Source organism: Phalacrocorax carbo, chromosome 6, assembly GCF_963921805.1.
Source record: "Phalacrocorax carbo chromosome 6, bPhaCar2.1, whole genome shotgun sequence".
In the NCBI taxonomy this organism is placed as follows: domain Eukaryota; kingdom Metazoa; phylum Chordata; class Aves; order Suliformes; family Phalacrocoracidae; genus Phalacrocorax; species Phalacrocorax carbo.
In genome coordinates this window covers 38,248,968-38,267,103 of record NC_087518.1, presented here as the reverse complement: position 1 = coordinate 38,267,103, position 18,136 = coordinate 38,248,968, and the positions used below count along the sequence as shown (strand labels likewise).

The 18,136-nt window shown below is 39.2% G+C and overlaps 1 protein-coding gene across 6 annotated transcripts in view; it reads right to left on the bottom strand.

The window, feature by feature from the left end:
• Positions 1–8,597: 8,597 nt before the first annotated feature.
• PTPRC (protein tyrosine phosphatase receptor type C) overlaps positions 8,598–18,136 on the bottom strand; it is a 72,673-nt gene continuing 63,134 nt past the window's right edge. For all 6 annotated transcript variants that reach the window (XM_064454768.1, XM_064454769.1, XM_064454771.1 and 3 more), the window contains 7 exons: positions 18,008–18,098; positions 17,516–17,649; positions 16,388–16,522; positions 15,940–16,062; positions 15,342–15,520; positions 14,515–14,650; positions 8,598–13,756 (listed from right to left, as the gene is read on the bottom strand). In XM_064454768.1, coding sequence (XP_064310838.1) covers positions 13,484–13,756; positions 14,515–14,650; positions 15,342–15,520; positions 15,940–16,062; positions 16,388–16,522; positions 17,516–17,649; positions 18,008–18,098 — 1,071 coding nt within the window. In that variant the 3' untranslated portion in view covers positions 8,598–13,483. The remainder of the gene's footprint in view (positions 13,757–14,514; positions 14,651–15,341; positions 15,521–15,939; positions 16,063–16,387; positions 16,523–17,515; positions 17,650–18,007; positions 18,099–18,136) is intronic.

Below are 18,136 nucleotides of genomic sequence, written 5' to 3'. Positions count from 1 at the left end.
ATTTCCTCAGGCACCGATCAATCACATTCAGGAAAGAAAATCCTACCATCTCTTTGGTTCCATGACTGTAAAAAAACTTATTCATACATGAAAAATAATTTAGCACCCAGAAAAGAAAACCAATAGGAAAGTGTATGGTTTTTCTCAGTGCAATTAACATTATTCTAAGATATATCAAAAGAAAAGCAGGTACAAAAGGAAAGGAATTACCGTACGTAATCAGACCCAAGGCCCACTGTCCAAGACAAAAAGCTTAACATGGAAAACAAAAAACCTTGCACTAGGAAAGTATGAGATGATCTTTCCACTCTCTCCATTCCTGGTTCTTTTTCTTAAGTCAAATCACTTGATTTGAACCCCATCATGTCTGGAAGTCATTTATGTTTTCCCTGCTAATGGGCATTACTTTGCACGTGTGTCCCAAATGACCTTCACTTCTGCTTACAGTCCCCGTTCCTCTTGACACTTAAGTCTCCACATTCAGCAAATTAGAAATGCTTTTTTAGCTGTTAGTACTCACTAATAGTCATCTTGGAAATTTGTTACACCTGGGTTGCCAACACTATGAAACACATGTCTCTAACAGCCTCTTAATTTAGGTGTGTTCTCAAGAAAAGCATGTTCCAACAGCTCTTTCACTCTCCGCAGTTCCTGCCTGACCACATTAATGATATGAATCAGCACTCCTGTTAACATGTCTCCCCATTAGTGTTGCTTCTTGTAAAAATGTTTGGGTTTTTCTTTTTTTTTTTTTTTAACACAGAATGTGTACAGTGCATTTTTGCACAGAAAATCATGGATATTATTCGCTACTTTCTGAGCTACCTAAATCTTACCTTGTGTTCCTCCAGACATTCCTGGTTGAGATCTTCAGGCTTGGATTTTTATTCCATTAACTGAATTGAAACGGACATGTAAATTTTATGGATAGCTCTGAAAGTCCTAATTCCTGTTCTGTGCTCTCTCTGCCAACCTGCTGCAGCATCTAGCCCTGAGTATTTTATAGTACAGCAGCAGCTGCATGGCATATATAGCTATACAGAAATTTCACCTATGAAACACAGCCTTTGCTGTAGAATCAATATAAACTGCATAATGTAAAGGATATGGGCAGGGGTTAGCCTGCCAGAGCAACTCATCTTTACTGATCTCATCATTCATAGGTATACGTATATAAAACACTTTCTTTTACTCACATTTATGTCCTGCTTCCGCTTCCTCTTTGATTCACATAAAAACAAGCTACATGGCAGTATTTTTTCTTCTAAAAATGCTTGCTTGTTCCCCATTACTGAAGATAATTTCTCAGTCTCTCAATGATTTTTTATCTCACAATAACTTAACGCTATTTCAAAGTATTATATTCCTCACTTTCTAAATAGCCTTTATGTCTTATTTCCCAGAGTGACTCACCCAGAATCACATAGGAAGACTAGGGTAGAGGAAGGAGCTAAGCCTCCATCAGTGTTTCCTGGTGGGTATATGTCTCTCTAGGTTAGTTTTCTTTCCTTGAAGCTGGAGTTACTGTGCCTGGAAATAATGGTTGTGGTCCAAGAGAACCCCATTAGATGAAAGGCTCACATTACCTGGAAAGGTCTTAACATCAGATTATGTTCCTGAATTTCTTTCTCCTGGAAGCTAATGCATGTGAGTTTATATGCTTAACTATTACTCAGCTATTTAGACTTTAGAAATAAAATACAGACATACTCTTTGCCAAACATTCATTTAAAGGATTCTGCTAAAGTAAAATCTAGTTATCATAGATTAACAAGTGTATGGATCAATCTTAGAGATGTCTGCTTTGATACTTTGATATTTATCTATGCGTTCCTACTTCTATTTCCATTCTTAATATTGTACGTGCGTATGAGAGGGAAAGGGAACTGCTTTACTGCAACTTAACCTTTTTTTCTGAATTCATAGAGAATGTCTTTTCAAGCAAGCATACTCAGACTCTTGGTTCTCTTGAAGCTACCAAAAGGGAAAAGCATAGGAGCAAAACTATTTGTTTTAGACACATTCTTGTTCGTGTGTCTTTGAGACAACTGATCTAATAAACACTGTGATCTGGCACCCATTTAAGTCAGTACAATATTCTCAGCACTGATGGCACTTCTGAATTGCTCCAAATAAACTTGCCTAGGTACCAGGCACTATAGCTGCTCTGTCTTTGCAGTTTGCCAAGGCAAATCTGTCCTGCCTCTCAGCCAGCCTAATTAGTTCTGATGAGAGTGCTGGAACAGCATTGCTACACTGCATCTGATTCGTGGCTCCAAGTTCACTGGTTCAGCTTTAGCTGAGGAGCTCCTACGCTGCCCTCCACTGTAGGACACCTTCAGATACCCACATTTCAGTGAACATGCATTGTATGTAGACTCTTAGTAACATTCAAGCTTTTGACAGTTTTGCCCTAGTTATACAGTAGATAAAAAGAAACTGCAAACCACTGTGTGACCCGTCACTTCCATTTTCCTCTCAAAGAGTTAATTTCAGGTACACCCAGAAGGCCATGAAAGGTTTGGCACCTAATACCATGTTCTCCTCATCTGAGGCAACAAAGATTAAATAAGACTCCACTTTATACAGAAAAAGCGAAGTCTGTTTGCTTTAGTAATATGGTTTTGTTAGTTTTTTAATTTGGGGGTAAATGTTGGTGAAATTTAGTGCTCATAAAAATGAGAGATTTATCCTGGCCAGAGCAAGGTTTGGTCCAAGTGGACCCTGTGTAAACTACCACACACACGTGTCTGTCAATGCACCTCAGCCAGGAGTGGCAGTGAAACATGGCTGCTGTCTGGACCTCTTCTGAGGGGAGAGTGCCAAATCTGCTGAAAAGCTCAATGAGTTGCTTGATTGCAAATACGTTTCAAGCCCACCAGAACAGCACAGTTAATTACACTTCCCTGTTGCTTAACTCTGACACTGTAACAGGTACTTGTGTGTCCTCTAACTATGCTCAAGTAATTGGCCCCATCCAAAAATAAACCATGAGGTGGCAGAAGTTGCATCTTTGATGATGGTTTTGTGGATTTTTATTTTTTTTTAAATGCCAATCTTTAATCTACTGGACCGAATCTTCATGTAACAGAGCCACTTGTAAGAACAAATTCATGTTGCCTCTTACTTTGATCTTTTACACACACAAAACACCCTAAGAAACAACTGATACAGACGAAGAGAGCATTTGAAAAAGAAACAAGTGTAAGACTCTGAAAAACAGTATAACCAGGTCAATAGGAATTTCCCATTTGCTGTTCAAATTGCGTGCCTGTTTGTCAAGGAGTCAAGGCTAACCACATACTGCTTCCCCACTGTATACTGCTGGCAGGGATCTTATCACTGAATCAAATTATCAGGAAAGCATATTCTTAGATTGCTGGTATCTGAGGACCAGTTTAACAGTGGGCCCCAGGTAAAACTTAAACCAGATTATTATTTGTACTGGTTTATTCCTTAAAGAAACAGAATGTGAAAGTTAGTACTGAGTCCACCGCAAATGTACCCTGTTACTGTTCTCCACTTACAGGGCAGCAGAATCCAAGAACTGAATTGTTTCAAGGCACAGTAGTGTGCCAAATGCACTTTTTAATGTAGATGACCTCTGTTTTCCCCTTGCTTTTAGGGAGAAGAGAGCATATTACAAGAGGGAAACTTTCTGTGTAGAGGCAGTGTTTGTGAGTGTCAGCACCTCTGGTACTGAAGAGAAAAAAAAAAAAATATCTATTGAATGTAATCTATTCATACTTGCTTCTCTTATTTATGCTCCAATTTAATGCATAGCAAAATTATTGGAAATAATCCCACTAATTTCAGTTGATATAGGACAGAGCCCTGGCTCAGAATAATCATATTGACATCACTGGACACTTTTAAGTAACATTGCAAAAGCAGTTTGTCAATGGAACTGCTTTTCCCATGCTCATAATGTGCTTCAAGAAGTAAAAATCCACACTGGGGAAACTCAGGGAAAGCTATAACTTGGGGAATTGCTTACGCATTAGCCTATTGGGTCAAAAAATTTTGTTTTTCAAGAGAATGAGAAACGCATTGGGCTTAAAAAGCTCTTGGCTTATGTAATAGATGCCAAAGGGCAGTCTATTCATTAGCCAAGACATAAAAGTAAAAAGGCTGCTCCAAGGCCTTGAGGCAGCACAGTTTCTTGAGCTGCGCTTCATAACAGCTGCCCTCCAAAGTCTGGTTAACGTCATCAGAAATGCTCTTTAACAGAGGACTAAGATGACACACTTAGCGTCACAGCATCCCCTCTTTGGACAGAAAAAGACATCCTTAGTTTCCAGAGCTGTCATTTCCAGTGCAGAACTCTGACTCATCAGGCTCGTCCTTCGTCTCAAAGTAATCACATCAGGAAAATTTTTTTTTCTTCTTTCTTATAACCTTCTGCTCTCCTTAGTCCTTGATAAACAATGGATGCTCAGGTATTTGTTATAACATGGACTACTGGCCCTGCATAGTTCAGTCCTCTATGAGGAAGCTGCCGTCATTATTTGAGGATCAGGACAGACTTACAGAATATGTATGCTTCTGTTTTACAGGACAACAAGTAGGGAACCAGTATGAGGGAGCAAAGGAAGTGAATATGTTCCTTCCTACCACATGATTTTTTTCATTTGCCACAGAAATTGTTAGTGTGAGCTGAAATTTCTCCCCTAAATGCTGCCATAAATTACATAATTGGCTAAAAAATCTTCCTCGTTAAATCTGGTGTGCCCTTTTCCAATTTAGAAGTCCAGCAGAACATCCAGACACTTGCATTTATTTCTCGCATACAACCCACTTCCCTGCCGCGGGATGGGTTACTCATACCACCTTCTAACAGCCCTTTATGTATGAGCTCTGCCTGTGAACCACTTCATAGGAGCCATCGGCACACAGTTGTAGCTGTTCAGAGCAGTTACCATCACATGGTCACTTGTTTGTGTTTGTGATGTTTCTCAGCCAAGAGTGTCAGGTTGCAGGGGAAAGTACTGGCTGGGATGTCTACTGTAGATCAAGCTCTTGCCAAGAAAACCTGAATAAACCCAACAAAAATATTCTCTCCTTCCTATTTATCTTAGATTTTTTTAAAGTTATAACTATTTAACTTATCAAACTTGATTAATTGAAATATTTACCTTGGATGCTGTGTACTTGATGGTTTTGAGCAAAGAAATGACTAATTCAAAATGACAGTTATATGAAAGAAGTCACAGCACCATGAACTAAACTAAACTCAACTCTTGACTTATTTATATTTTTAGCTATAAGCAAAAGCTTGAAGTTAAGTAATAGAGTGCTAGATGCAAGTCTAAAAAATGTAATGCACAAAGGAACCAAAGCAAAAGAAAATTCCATAAATGTAAGGAAGAACCCACCTGCTCCATCCAAACACTTTGGAAGAGAGAAGGAAGAAGATATTGCAATGGCTATTGAATAGCATTCATTTGATGACTCCTAAGCATTTCTTTACAAAAAGAGCATGTGAATGTGGGGCCATCTCAGTTCAAGCTGCCTTACTCCTTCTCAAAGAGCGCCTCCTGCTAGAAGCACCCTCTCATGCAGCTAGCACTACTGCTGGCTTCACACCTGCTCTGTTTCAGCTTAATGAAGCTCCTCAATACAAAGAGGAGCCTACAGGAAGGCTATGGAATGTTTGCATCAAAGACGACATTTACAAGTGTTCAAAACCTATTGGAATGCCCCCAATATTCTTGAAGCCAATCTACATTCATTTTGTCCATTTGTATGTCTCACAAGCAGTTTAATTTGCAGAGTGCTGCTATTGCCCTAACAGTGAAACAGACTTTGCCCACATGAGTAGGACCAAGACAACAGTTTCGCACACATCATCAGTTCATAATCATGCATGTCACCTATGTGTTAGTGGCCTAGGCTTCAAGGTCTTTAAAACAGCTAAGACCAAAAAATTACTGTAGCCAAAACTGAGCACCTGTTTGTTCTGTAGCCTATCATGAGTTGTGATGTTGTCTGGACACATACATCTATTGAGACGAGGAACATTTTCCTCCGTGTTTGGGCATAGGTGAGAAAAAAATGGAGGAGTAACTGGTATCCCAACTCTCCCATTTGTTAAAAACAAAAAGAGAGAGACAGCCCTCTCAGAAAACAACAATTTTACAGCACATTACGTAGCTTTGTCCATCAAGAGACCAGAACATGAGATGTGGTGCTTCTTAATACATATCTGTGCAGCAGTGCACAGTTCATGACCTCAAGAGGTACTAAATTAGGAAGTCAAAATTAGCAAGCTTGAAACTGTGACTCTCACAAAACATCATCAGAAAACTGTTTGCAAGATGGATATGTTGAGAGCAAGATACCTGGTTGTGGCGATTTCTTTCCTATCATGTCTAAGATGAACTTTCAAAATAAAAACCTCAGCTGACTAGATGATGAGAGAACTCTCTTAGGGTGCAGAAGATGCAGATGTATCTTGCAGAGTAGAAATGGGCCTTGAATGAAAATATACATGAGCATCCTATCTGTAAGTCAATGGACTCAGCTAACTTGCTTTTCTCTCACCGCTATATAACTCTTCACTCTAAATTCTGCACAGATCATCATAAACTAATACTTTTTATCAATAAAGTTTCAACTTTTTGTCCAAATATTCAGTTGGCGCTCAGCCTGTGGCACTGATTTTACAAGGGTCAATGGTTTTCCTATCATCTAAACATACAAGACCTAAACTACCAGCAGTCTTCAGAAATGATAGAACAGAACCCATGGAATCGTGCATTGTGATACAACAGCTCAGCTGCTGAGACACTGTGCTAACATCTCCTACCTTACCACCCTCATATGAGTACAAGTATGAGTCACTATGTCACAGGCATGACATATCAGAAAAGACGTAACAGAAACTTCTATCTTGACAAAGGCCAGAAAACAAGAGGCGTTAATGTAAGGAGCTCTGCCTAGACCTGCTGTGCAGGTCTACCTGCACTTGGCCATGCTTGTGGCTGAGCCTGACTCACCACCAGGACTCCTTGGCCTCAGACCAGCTTCACTGTTTCGTACTTGCCTGGGGAGCAGTGGACTGCTGTCTGATGCTGGTTACTGTCACCAGACCTGCTCTGCTTACCATGGGACTATGCCCACGTGGGCGCTGTCCCTCCCCTGCCTGCACCGTTTCACCCTTAAGCTGGGCTCCGCTTCCCTGGCAGGGCAGCTGGCTTTTGCTGCTTCCTGGCACCCAGGACAGTGGGGGAAAGGGGCAGGGAAGAGGGGGATGGGGATAGGGACTGGGATGGGAGGGGAAGGCTGTTGCAGAAAACAGTCAACGAATGACTCTTCAAGTCGATGAATGCTGAATATCCCAAATAAGGAGAAAACCTAGAAAGCTGATATAAATATTCAGCCAAGAAGAGACCACTGGTCAGTAACTAAAGCAAGAGATGCAAAAGGAAAATGCAGAGACTTTGACTAATTGGACTGTGGAGATGAGAGGAGGGCTATCTGATGGGGAGGGGGAGCTGCAAGACCTGCCCTCCCTGCACAGCTATAGGAAGAGTCTTTCCACTTTGACTGGAGCAGGACAAGGCATTATTTGATAGTGAAAATGCCCCACTCTCTTTGGAAGGAGACATAATTCTCTATGGAATAATTTATTAATGCCATTTAAGAAATTGAATTCCTGTTCCGTGAGAATTTTATTTATGCTAAATCAATACATGAAGTCAGAATTTCAGTTTATTGCTGAATAAAAATTACATTAAGACAGCAGCATAGAAAAAGGAAACCCTTAATGATACTGAACTGTTCTAGTCTTGAAGTGGTTTCAATGACATAATGATATATTAAAAATAATATATTTAAATATTTCAGAAAAGAGCAGGAGTAAAAGGAAGTACACTCCTAAACTTAGAACAAGATATTGTTATTCTCAAAATGATGTATTAACATTAACAAAACAGGATGAAAATAATACATTATTTCTTTCTTAAAAAAAAACAAACCCAAACTGTCACTTCTTGCCAAATGTCTGCATTCGGCAAGTACTTCATCTTCCAGTGGTAACTCTCTGTTGTCATTTTTTGCCTTTTTTCTCTGCAGTTGAAGAATGTACATGTTGACTTCTACTGAAACATCAGGAGAGCTGACAAATAACTTTTTAGTAGCCACTGATGACAGCACCAATTTAGTCCGTGACAACACAAACACTCTGTACGCATGCCGTCTCCTGTACCTCATCTGTAGCTTATTCTTAACTAATTAATTTTTGAAAACTGCTCTTATAACGCCCATCAGCCACACAACCCAATATTGGATCAGTGCTGCATTGCCCCACAAAAAAGTTAGCTCAGACCCACCTCAACATCCCTGTTTCTCCTATTTTTCTTTTTTTCAAGCCAAGCAGCTGCCAAGTCAGCAGGTCATCCATTTCTGGTTGGGAATGTAATTTCACACTAAGGCTATGAATGATGCACGCACACAGACACATGCATGCACACTCTCTCTCACCCTGAAATAGTGATTGGTCTTGGATAGACACAATCTCTGCAGTGCTGTATAAAAAAATGTCATCTTCATTACCTCAAATGGCTCCACGTTACTGAAATGGAGCAAGCTGGATGTATTGCAGGAACGCTCTGAACAGAGCAAAAGGCATTTGAAGAGTTTCAGCACAGCCTGGCGGGTAAGCTTTGAAAATACACCAGGTCCACCCCAAGGACTCTATGAGAAGATTGACATGTGAGAGCTCTGGGTCTCAGCTAACTGCCAGGTAAAGTCAGGATATCATAAGGTTTCATCTCCAACCCAAAAATTTTATACTGAGTGCTAAAATTCATCCAAAGTAAACTTCCTTTTTATTTTTCCCTCCATATGTTAGACAGTCACACTTATGACTACATTAGTACTTCCAGCCGCAGTTGTGTGCGGCTGTGGGATTCAAGAGACAACCCAGCTATAGATAGTTATATGCCTATTCCTCTGAAAAAGGTTTATGATATTAATTTCAAAAATTCAGTAACATTATGCATTGCTGATGATGATACTCCTGAGTCTGAGGACATAACTATTTAATAAATACCTGTTTTTCACTAAGGTTAAAACAATGAGGCTAGTATTTTACAATAACATGTACTAAGTATCCTTCCTAAATAATTATTTTTTTGTCCCTATAAAGGAAATCTTTTAGTATTAACTTGCTTAGTACTTCTGTAGTCATCATCTTCCTTTCATTTGCATTGAAAAGTAAGATTGACATACAAAGCTTTTGTATAAAACTTTACTCCTGTGTTGCTGTACCTTTAAAATTATTGGATTCTGTTCTTCAGAAGACTTAACATTTTTTCTGGAGTAGAGCTGATGTATATAGAAACGTGCTCTACTCTGTAACTGAAATTTTCCTTTTCTTCTATTTTAATTTTCCCTAGTCTAAAACACAGCATGCTGGCTCTTGGTAAACAGTTGCTTTATGTACAGAAAAATAGCTGTGGTACAGTTGTGTTGAGCCCTCGGGGAATTTCTGATAGTCTTTCAGAGGCAATCTGGAGAATGTACAATGTCATAAAAATTGGGCCTTTACAAAAGCAAGATGCCTTGTTGACAAGATAAGCATTGCTACTGGAGTGTTTTTCTGAGGAATGCTAAGTAAAGGATAGAATTTTTAGCTTAATGAGACACCTGTCTTGAGCCACTATTCTTTCTTACTTTCTTGGCTATCTCACACAAACAAATGGCTCGTGATGTTAGTACTTTACCTCCCTTCGTAGACCCTAGCTTCAACACTGCCATGTGTCGCAGACTCACTATCCGGCTTTACTTGTGCCTCTCATACAAGATTTAACTTAAGTTTCCTGTTTTTCAGCAAAGCTCACAACCTGCTTCCTTCTTCGCTCCTCCAGCAAACTTCCCCCCCACAGGTGATGTCCTGGCCGCAGTGAGAGGTGCTGCAGGGGCAGGTGGGGACCCTCCTGGCTTGGTCCAGCCTCTCCAGCTCCTTCGTGTGGCCACCAGCTCCTTCCCAGCAGATCAGATTACAGCTAGGGAAGAAAGTGCTCCCATCCCCAGTGGGGAGTGAGCTCACTGCCGCCGGAGGCTGCGGGCTCTGACAGCACAGGCTGGCTCAGAAGTGGAGAGGGTGAGTTCATGGACTGGCTGCAAGTACAGGTGGAAAAAGGAGCAGGCACAAACGTACCCCACAAGAGCCCAAACGCAGCAGTTGAAAGCTGGGGTGCAGAGGAGTGACGGCTTTTGTCATGTCCTTGAACGGCATCCCCGACCACCATGGCTCAGCGCGCTGCCCATTTTTTGTGTTGTATAACATTTATCTCAAGATAATGTACAGTCACTGAAAAAGGTTTTAATGTAACTACCTTGTTCCTTACAGAGCACAAGAAACATAAAAATCTAAACAAAAGCAAACACACAGTTCATTCCACACTGCAGGTACCTGAGTGAGCAGAATGTTGTGGAGACTCTGGGATCTTTCCTCTCCCGCACCTTCCCACACGGGACTCCGCTAACACAGCACTGTCACTTCTCCACACCCGCTTTTCTATCAGCTTCTACCCAGCAAATTGTGGGAGAAATCACACAATCCCTTTGGTCACATAAGCCCTTGATTACCTTTGTTTGTTGCTCAAAGTTCTCTTCCAGCCAATCTGTTTCTTTGTTATTTTTATCCTGGACTTCGGGTTATAAAACACTTTTGAACATCTAACTCTTAGCTGGAGGCAGTGGTTAGCAGTCTTTGTGCAGCTTAGCTCTACTTGGGAAAATAAACATTTTGCATCTTACTTAGCATGTTTGTTTCTCAGCTTTTAGGCTATGCCAAGCCTCCAGCCTGCTGCAATGTTGTTCTTGCCCTAACAAAGCCAGAGCAGTTTCCTAGCAGAGCTTATTAGCTTGCGTTTCATGCCTTACCTGCAATACGCTTCACTGTGTTCCTGGAAGACATAAAATTAAGCCTACAAGTGAATAAGGCAAGTGACTATGGAGCATCCAGCATAATGACTTTCTTCTACAAGCTCTGTGACACCACCTCATGGATTTTTGAAATTCAAATGGCAATAGAGAAGGCAAAAAAACCATCCCTGGTACATACATAGACAGTTCCTTGAAGTAATCAGAACTTCTAAGCTGTGTTAGGACAGGTTCCCTCAATGTCCCACAGGGATTTAATGAGATTTAATTGTACAAAGTCTTATTTGATTTGAAAATAATTAAAAGCCAAGAGTTCAGTTTATCCCCTTGTGACTATAAGGAACTTTACTCCAAAAGTGGCACACTTTGCACATGAAGGCAGTTTTAATGTAAGGCTCTGTGTTTCTGATTAGGCTAATAATGAAGATAAGCATGAGGCAAAACTTAACATAGTTCAGGACTTTTCTTTCAAAATACATGTGTAAATCAAGTGTTAACTTGGCATGCTTTTTTTAAAAAAAGTATGCAAAGGAACATTTAAAGTGTTCCAGAAAACAATTTAAGCAAAACAAAATCCTCCAGAATTTTTACAGCCCAGGTGCTGCAGGAGCTTAAAACGCTGCAGAACCATTTTTCAAGGAATTGAAGTGTATGAATGACCTCAGATTCACAAAAAATGAAAATTTGGGCCTACTTTTAATTCAGGAAACATTTTCAGTTATCCCTAAAAGTGTGACTAGTGTCTGTCTTTACACCCTTACAATAGGTAGCTGCACTGACCTCTTTATTTTACTACCTGAACTAGCTAAAGAGGCTTTACAGTAGCCAAATCTTAGAAGAAGAAAAAGAAATTAATTGTTCTCTGTCATCCAATGAGCACCAATGAGTCGATCTTTATCCAAAGCTCTTTACCTTTTCTATCTTCAAAAGTATGCTAAATTTGCAATTCTGACATGTTCTTCTAAAAAGCCAACAGGGTTTGGGCCTACAATTTTTTTATATTATCTTCATATTTAGTCTTAAGAGCTTTTTCTCCACAGGGGGCCCCTTCAGCTTTATTAGTTCATCGCCTAACACAGCTTCAGCTGAAAAGGCAATTCAGCCGACAGTCAAGGGGAATCCCACTGCCTCTGCTACTTATTCAGGCAAGACTGCCAGGAAGCACTTGTCTGAGCCGATAATTGCGAAAGAAATATTTGATCTGGAGTAACAGCAAAATTAATGTTTTAAGCAAGTGTGACTGTACATGGTGTTTACATGGCTCTCTAAGTATTTTCAGTTATGTTTTGTAATGAGAGATTCAGAATATGCAGTTATAAAGTAGGAGCATTGAAGTTGTTGAGTAACTGTTTTTTTAATGACTTCAAGCAAAAGAAAAATGAAGTTTCCTTCCTCTGTAGTGAGAGAACCATGACACTTACCTGGGTTCACACACGGTTTTAAAAGAATTAAAGTGTGTGTTTTCCTACCGAAATTTGTAAATTTTATCCAGGTATGGGATAACACAGGATCTTGTGCATTTAGAAGAAAATGATCAGTTTGCAGAGTCCAATAGAACAAGATAATTTCCACCCTTTCAACTATTATTTAACTTTTTATTTGTTCTAAAAACGGTAGGCTAAAATCCAACAAAAACTGGTCAAAATATTATAACTGTAACAGACAAAACCACATAATGAAAAAAAAAATCCTGTTAAAATCTACAAGGTTTGGAGGAAAAACATCTAAGTATTTTCCAGTCCTGAAAACAGGTCAGATGCATTAGTGGAAGCAAGTGCCTTTAAATAACAGTAAGCATAAGCAATAGATGTGCAAGCATGCAGTATTTTAAGCTGTTTTTTTTTTTAAGTAAACAGAATGTATTTTCTATCAGAATTATTGCAATCATTCAAATGCCAACCTCCAAACTCTTCTTGGACTCTAACATTGAAATCTCAGATCAATATATGTGAAGCAACAAGGACACCTTGAGGCAAGTTAGAAAAATGCAACATTTCTATTCCACATGGGTAGGGGAGGATTTACAGATTAACTGTAAATCTGAATTCCTTGGAATTGCCACATGCTATAAACGATAAGCTCTTAAAACTGTTTGGCAAAGTCCCACAAGTTCCACAGAGTATTACTGAAGCAGTGCTTGGTCAGCACTCCTGAAATCCTAGAATGTATGCTTACCACATAGGTTAATTTACTTGCTAATAGTTTTGAAGACAGACCTGTTTTTGCAACACACTGATCTCATTGTTCTGAGTTGCTTTTCTCCTTGTTACGAAGTAAAAAAGTTTCCTTCCCACTGCTCAGCATAGCCTTACACTGTACATGTTTTCAGAAGAAAAAGTATAAAAATAGTGAAAAGCTTTTTGAAGACTTATTAAATGCAAATCTACACAAAAGTGAAACTTTCAGAGTTCTTTGTCACACTCTACAAATTTCAAGTATTCCTTTAAATTTGTACCTTTTCAAAACTGAAATAACAGTAAACATTTTCCAGGAAAAAAAAAAAAAAGATGAGAAGAAGAAAAACTCTTATATTTCTTGTTTTTGTAAGATTTTTTGCATATGAAAAAGCACTTTTTTTTTAGTATAGCCTCTAAGTTAGAACTGGAGTTGTGGGGCCATTTGTAGAGCTTTCTGTTCCCTTGGTGCTATCTGCAGCCTTGGAATCATCACATACTTCAGAAAGCTCGTTCTTCTCTGGTGTTGGTGGGGTAAGATCAATAGTGATCAAATCAGTTTCCTGATCTGTTTTGTCTACTTCGCTGCAAAATTCAACTTTATCTTCCTGCTGGCTGTTCTTCATTATTTGTCCATTCTGTGCAGGGTAGGTGCTGGCAATGGTGTCATACAGAAATTGGTAATGTTCCTTAAATATAAAGAGAAGAAGTTCGTATGAATGGAATGCTCAGAGCCCAAGAATAAGCCCATTCTTTCTCTGTTTTCTTAAATTTTAGAAACGTAACATGTAGTTGAACATGCCTGTGAAGCAGCTTCCACAGTTTTTGGCATACAGAGTGTAGCTTCTATAGTTTATTCTGATTTCCTGTGTATGTAACTGCCTGCATCAGACATTCCAAGTTGACTCACTCAGTACCCTCTTGGTCCACAAAGTCCCAAAAATATGTTTTTAGGAGTACCAAAGTTGTAAACAACATGTACTGTAAGGAGTCTAGGAAAGTCATCTAATAACCCGCCCCACGTCAATACCACCTAGGTCTGGTTTGTTACTAAATGCACAGTGTATGCCACAAAGACACAGTTCTGGAGTGATTTAAACAAAACAAGTCAATGGCTGCCAGCCTGTGGAATGGAGTTAGTCTCCTAACTCTGCAGAAGTTAAGGGACACTGTGCACGTACGTCCCCGAAGCAACTGCAGAAACGTCAATTTATGCAATTTGTACTTTTATAATATGCACCCTTCCACAAAGGGGTTATGTAATTGCATCTCACAAACTCCTCCATTCCTATCAATAACGGCCAATTCCCAAGTAGTGGTGAGTGGCTGTGAAAGTCCTGATTAAAATTAGCATTCCCTATGCAGAAATGATGTGTAAGGATATGAGGATATCAGTGACCATGATAAGTAATATATTTTTTTCTGGTAATTCATAAGATTTACTCACAAAGGTGGAGACCACTCCCAGCCTGGTGCGACGAAGAGCTTTTACTACTTGGAAAACATCTATTACTTCTTCTATTTCTGCACTTTCCAAGAGGGTCATTAAAGCACAAAATACCCCAGTCTGCTGTGATCCATCACTAGAAAATTATGTAAAAAATTATGTAAAATGTATATATAAATTTAAAATGTAAAATCAGCAAGTCCTCTGACTAAATGTTAGATCTATTTCAAAGTCTACATAATGAATTACATTTCCAAAACATTTTTTACTGGTTGAAACTGTTAATTAAAAATATCTGTAGGGGACACACAAGACACAGTTTATCTATAGGCTACCTGGATCTCATGTGGCCACTTAAGGAGTAAGAGAGAAATTAGAAGCTTCAGACTTACGGTCTCAAGAAACGTCAACAGGATTATCCTCTGTTTTAGGTGCCATACAAGGCTATTCCTGGAAATGGTCCTAAAAAAGTGGGCTTATGTACTGGAGTGAGAGATGAACCTAAAAGCTCTGCTGGATCCTTGTTAGTAGAGTGCTACAAAAGCACTCTGTCCTAGCATTTATTCTCGAAATATGTGTACCAGGCAAAAGCAGCTAGCTCTGATCACCTACTCCACATGCACACTTGCCAAAGAGAAGTGTGCTCACTTTTCAGCACTACAGTCAAAAAGGTCAAGCTTGAGCAATTCAAGGAATCTTCTAGGGAGAGCTCAGTCTCCAGACACATGGAAAGGCTTGTGGGAAAAGGTAGGCATCCCAAAATCATGGTTGCTACATATATCCAGAACTTAGAGCTAAGTTAAGGTATGTGCTGAATTCAGACCCACCGGCAATGGACAACGAGCGGGACGCTGCGGGTACTCCTGTTGTCCTCAGTGACTGGTCTGGCTGGGACTTTCTGTTTAAGGTTGAGAATCATGCCGACTAGATCTTTGGGGTTTTCCGGAACATCCAAGCCACTCCACTTGTGATACTGATACTGGTACACCTTCTGTGTTTCTTTTGTCTGAAAAACAGCAGTGGAGATGTAGGCAATGTTCAGGTTAAAATAAAGATTCATGTAGTACATCTATTCCAGCTAGTTTACAAAAGAAAAATTATATTCCTGAGGAACTGCATGGCACTGTGAGTTTTACCTCATGAATATGACACAGGTAGACATCCAAGCTTTGCTCAAAGTACAAAAGGCAGCTGACCTCTTGAGACTCCACTACCACCATCTCAGCAATTCACTAAATGGGAAATTGAGCTAATTTATAGCATTTATCATGATTGGCTGCTGGTTTGGAAGGGAAAAATATTTCCATTTCTTAGAGCAGAAAGTAAGTGCAGTGGGAACTGTCCCTTCTCTTTATTTAGTCTAATTTCATAACATGGAAAAAAAAATTAAAACTTCATTTTCGAATTTGCAAAGAAAACTTTTACCTTCAGATGTGTAACATCAAATGCACGTATGGTATAGCTAGGACAACAGTTGACATCTGTCATTTGAACCTCTATGCCATCATATGTTTGTTTTCCTTCTCCCCAGTACTGTGCACAGAGTTCCTAAAATGGATAAAAGTACGAGTCAGTGCTTACCATTCAAACTGCCTTTTATCTTCCGCATGCACTTAAAGAATGTATTGACTTTAAAGCAGTAGGAGTGTCATTGTATTTTAAAATATAGCATCCTACACTCTTCCCTTCAAAAATTCATTAGAAAGTAAATTAAGAAGGCAAATAATAGAACAAATTGTATTGGAAATCCATATTCCTCGTCCTATGAAACATGCTGAACTGGAGGAAGGGAATGAGAGAGTGCAGAGCAGTGCAGTGTTTTCTTTGTATATAGAGGACCCTTAAGATGCCAGTGTGAAGACAATGCCCTCACCTGATCTCCTTCTTTCAGCTCCGTCAGCATAACAATGACTTTGACTTTTCTTTGGAAGACCATTTGCCAGAAGTCAGAAATAGTTTCCTGCAGTGGTCCCTGTGTTGCAATCATGGCTTTTGGACCCCAGTAACCCTACAAAAGAAATTTTTAATCTTTTTTTTCTCAAATTAATTTGCAACATGATTGTCAAGCAACAGAACTCATTATCATTTAAAGAATACCCAGTGAAATACACTAATGAACCCTTTTTTATGGGGAAAATATGTATATCAATGGTCTTACAGGAATTCTACGAGACAAATGACATTAAACAAAATCCTCCTAACAACAGTATCACGTTCGGTTTGACAGCAAGGTACACTCATGCTGCAGTGAGTGAGACCTCACCCTGCCATTTTCTACAAAGCATATTTTAAAGGGAAAAAACATTTAATTCTACACAGCTGTTTAATTTGGCCACTCAGAAATTGAGTTTATACCACAAAAAGTTGTGGCACCTGTCAGTTCATGCTGAGCTACCCAAAAATAAAAATACATTTACTCTGAATAGATATCCCAACTGTGCAGCATTTTAAAGGATTCTGATAAATCAAATTTAGCTAGTAATTCCATTGAAACCAGCTACTTATTAGTGGCCACTAACTGCTCTCCTTCTTCTGGAGGTATATACGATACCAAAAAACTAATGCCCCCAATTTTCACTAGTAGGGTTTTTTATACGTGAATAACTATACTCACATTTCACTAACAGGGAGAATATTAATATAGATCAACTTCTACAGAGGCAGATGCCCAGTAGCATGTTATCATGAGGCCATCTGAAAGCTAGTGGTTTTAAACATTCACACACGCAAAAAAGTGTTTCTATATTTAGTCTCACTATTTGACATTGCACAGTCTAAGACCATGTAAAGGAAAAAGATTCCTCTTATTACTGCATCAAAATATAGATTTTGATGATTAAAACTATAAATTCTTTTGCCAAGCGACTGTCAGATCTTTCTCTCTTATTCAGGTAAATCCTAGTCTATTTGTGAAGCCAATAAGAGAATAAGAGCTCAAGCTATAATGTAGTTTTAGCTGAAAGCTTATGAAAAACTTATAGTGGATCCTCAAAATACGTACAGTTATGAAGGAAGCATTGATGTATCTGCTTGACTCCTCACAGTCACTGTCCTCGTCTGAGGAATCATCTGAATCATGTTCGCCCTCTCTGTTGCATTCATCTTCGTGCTTGATTGGCACTCGGTTAAAGTCATCTGCGTGAGACAAAGTGTCACTGTCACACCACACTGCTGCTCAGGTATACCATTGGAGGGGGGCTCTCCCTGCATGTGCAGGGGGGGAAACAGGTAGAAATAGGCCAGTCCTTTCACAACAGACTGCAGAACAAAGGCCACTTTACTTGAAATAAGCTTAAACACTCCCAATAATTCAAATTTTTAAAAATTCATCTTTTTTAAAACGAGAAGTTTCAAGTTTTACCGTGTCAGGAAAATTAATCAATCAAATACATTTCAGTAAGGTAATTTACTGTCCCCATTTTTTCAAAATTTAGTAGGTTTTCTTACAGAAAATAGCAGATAAAATAAGGGAAGGTTCATGGAAAATACTTACATGGTATTATGTTGGCATTCCTATTTTTGCTTTTATTTTCCTCACGATTGCCAGTGTTCTGGGTCCGCCACCCCTTATAGGAAGGTAATCTCTAAAGAAAAAGGATGTTTGGTATTACGCTTGATTAAA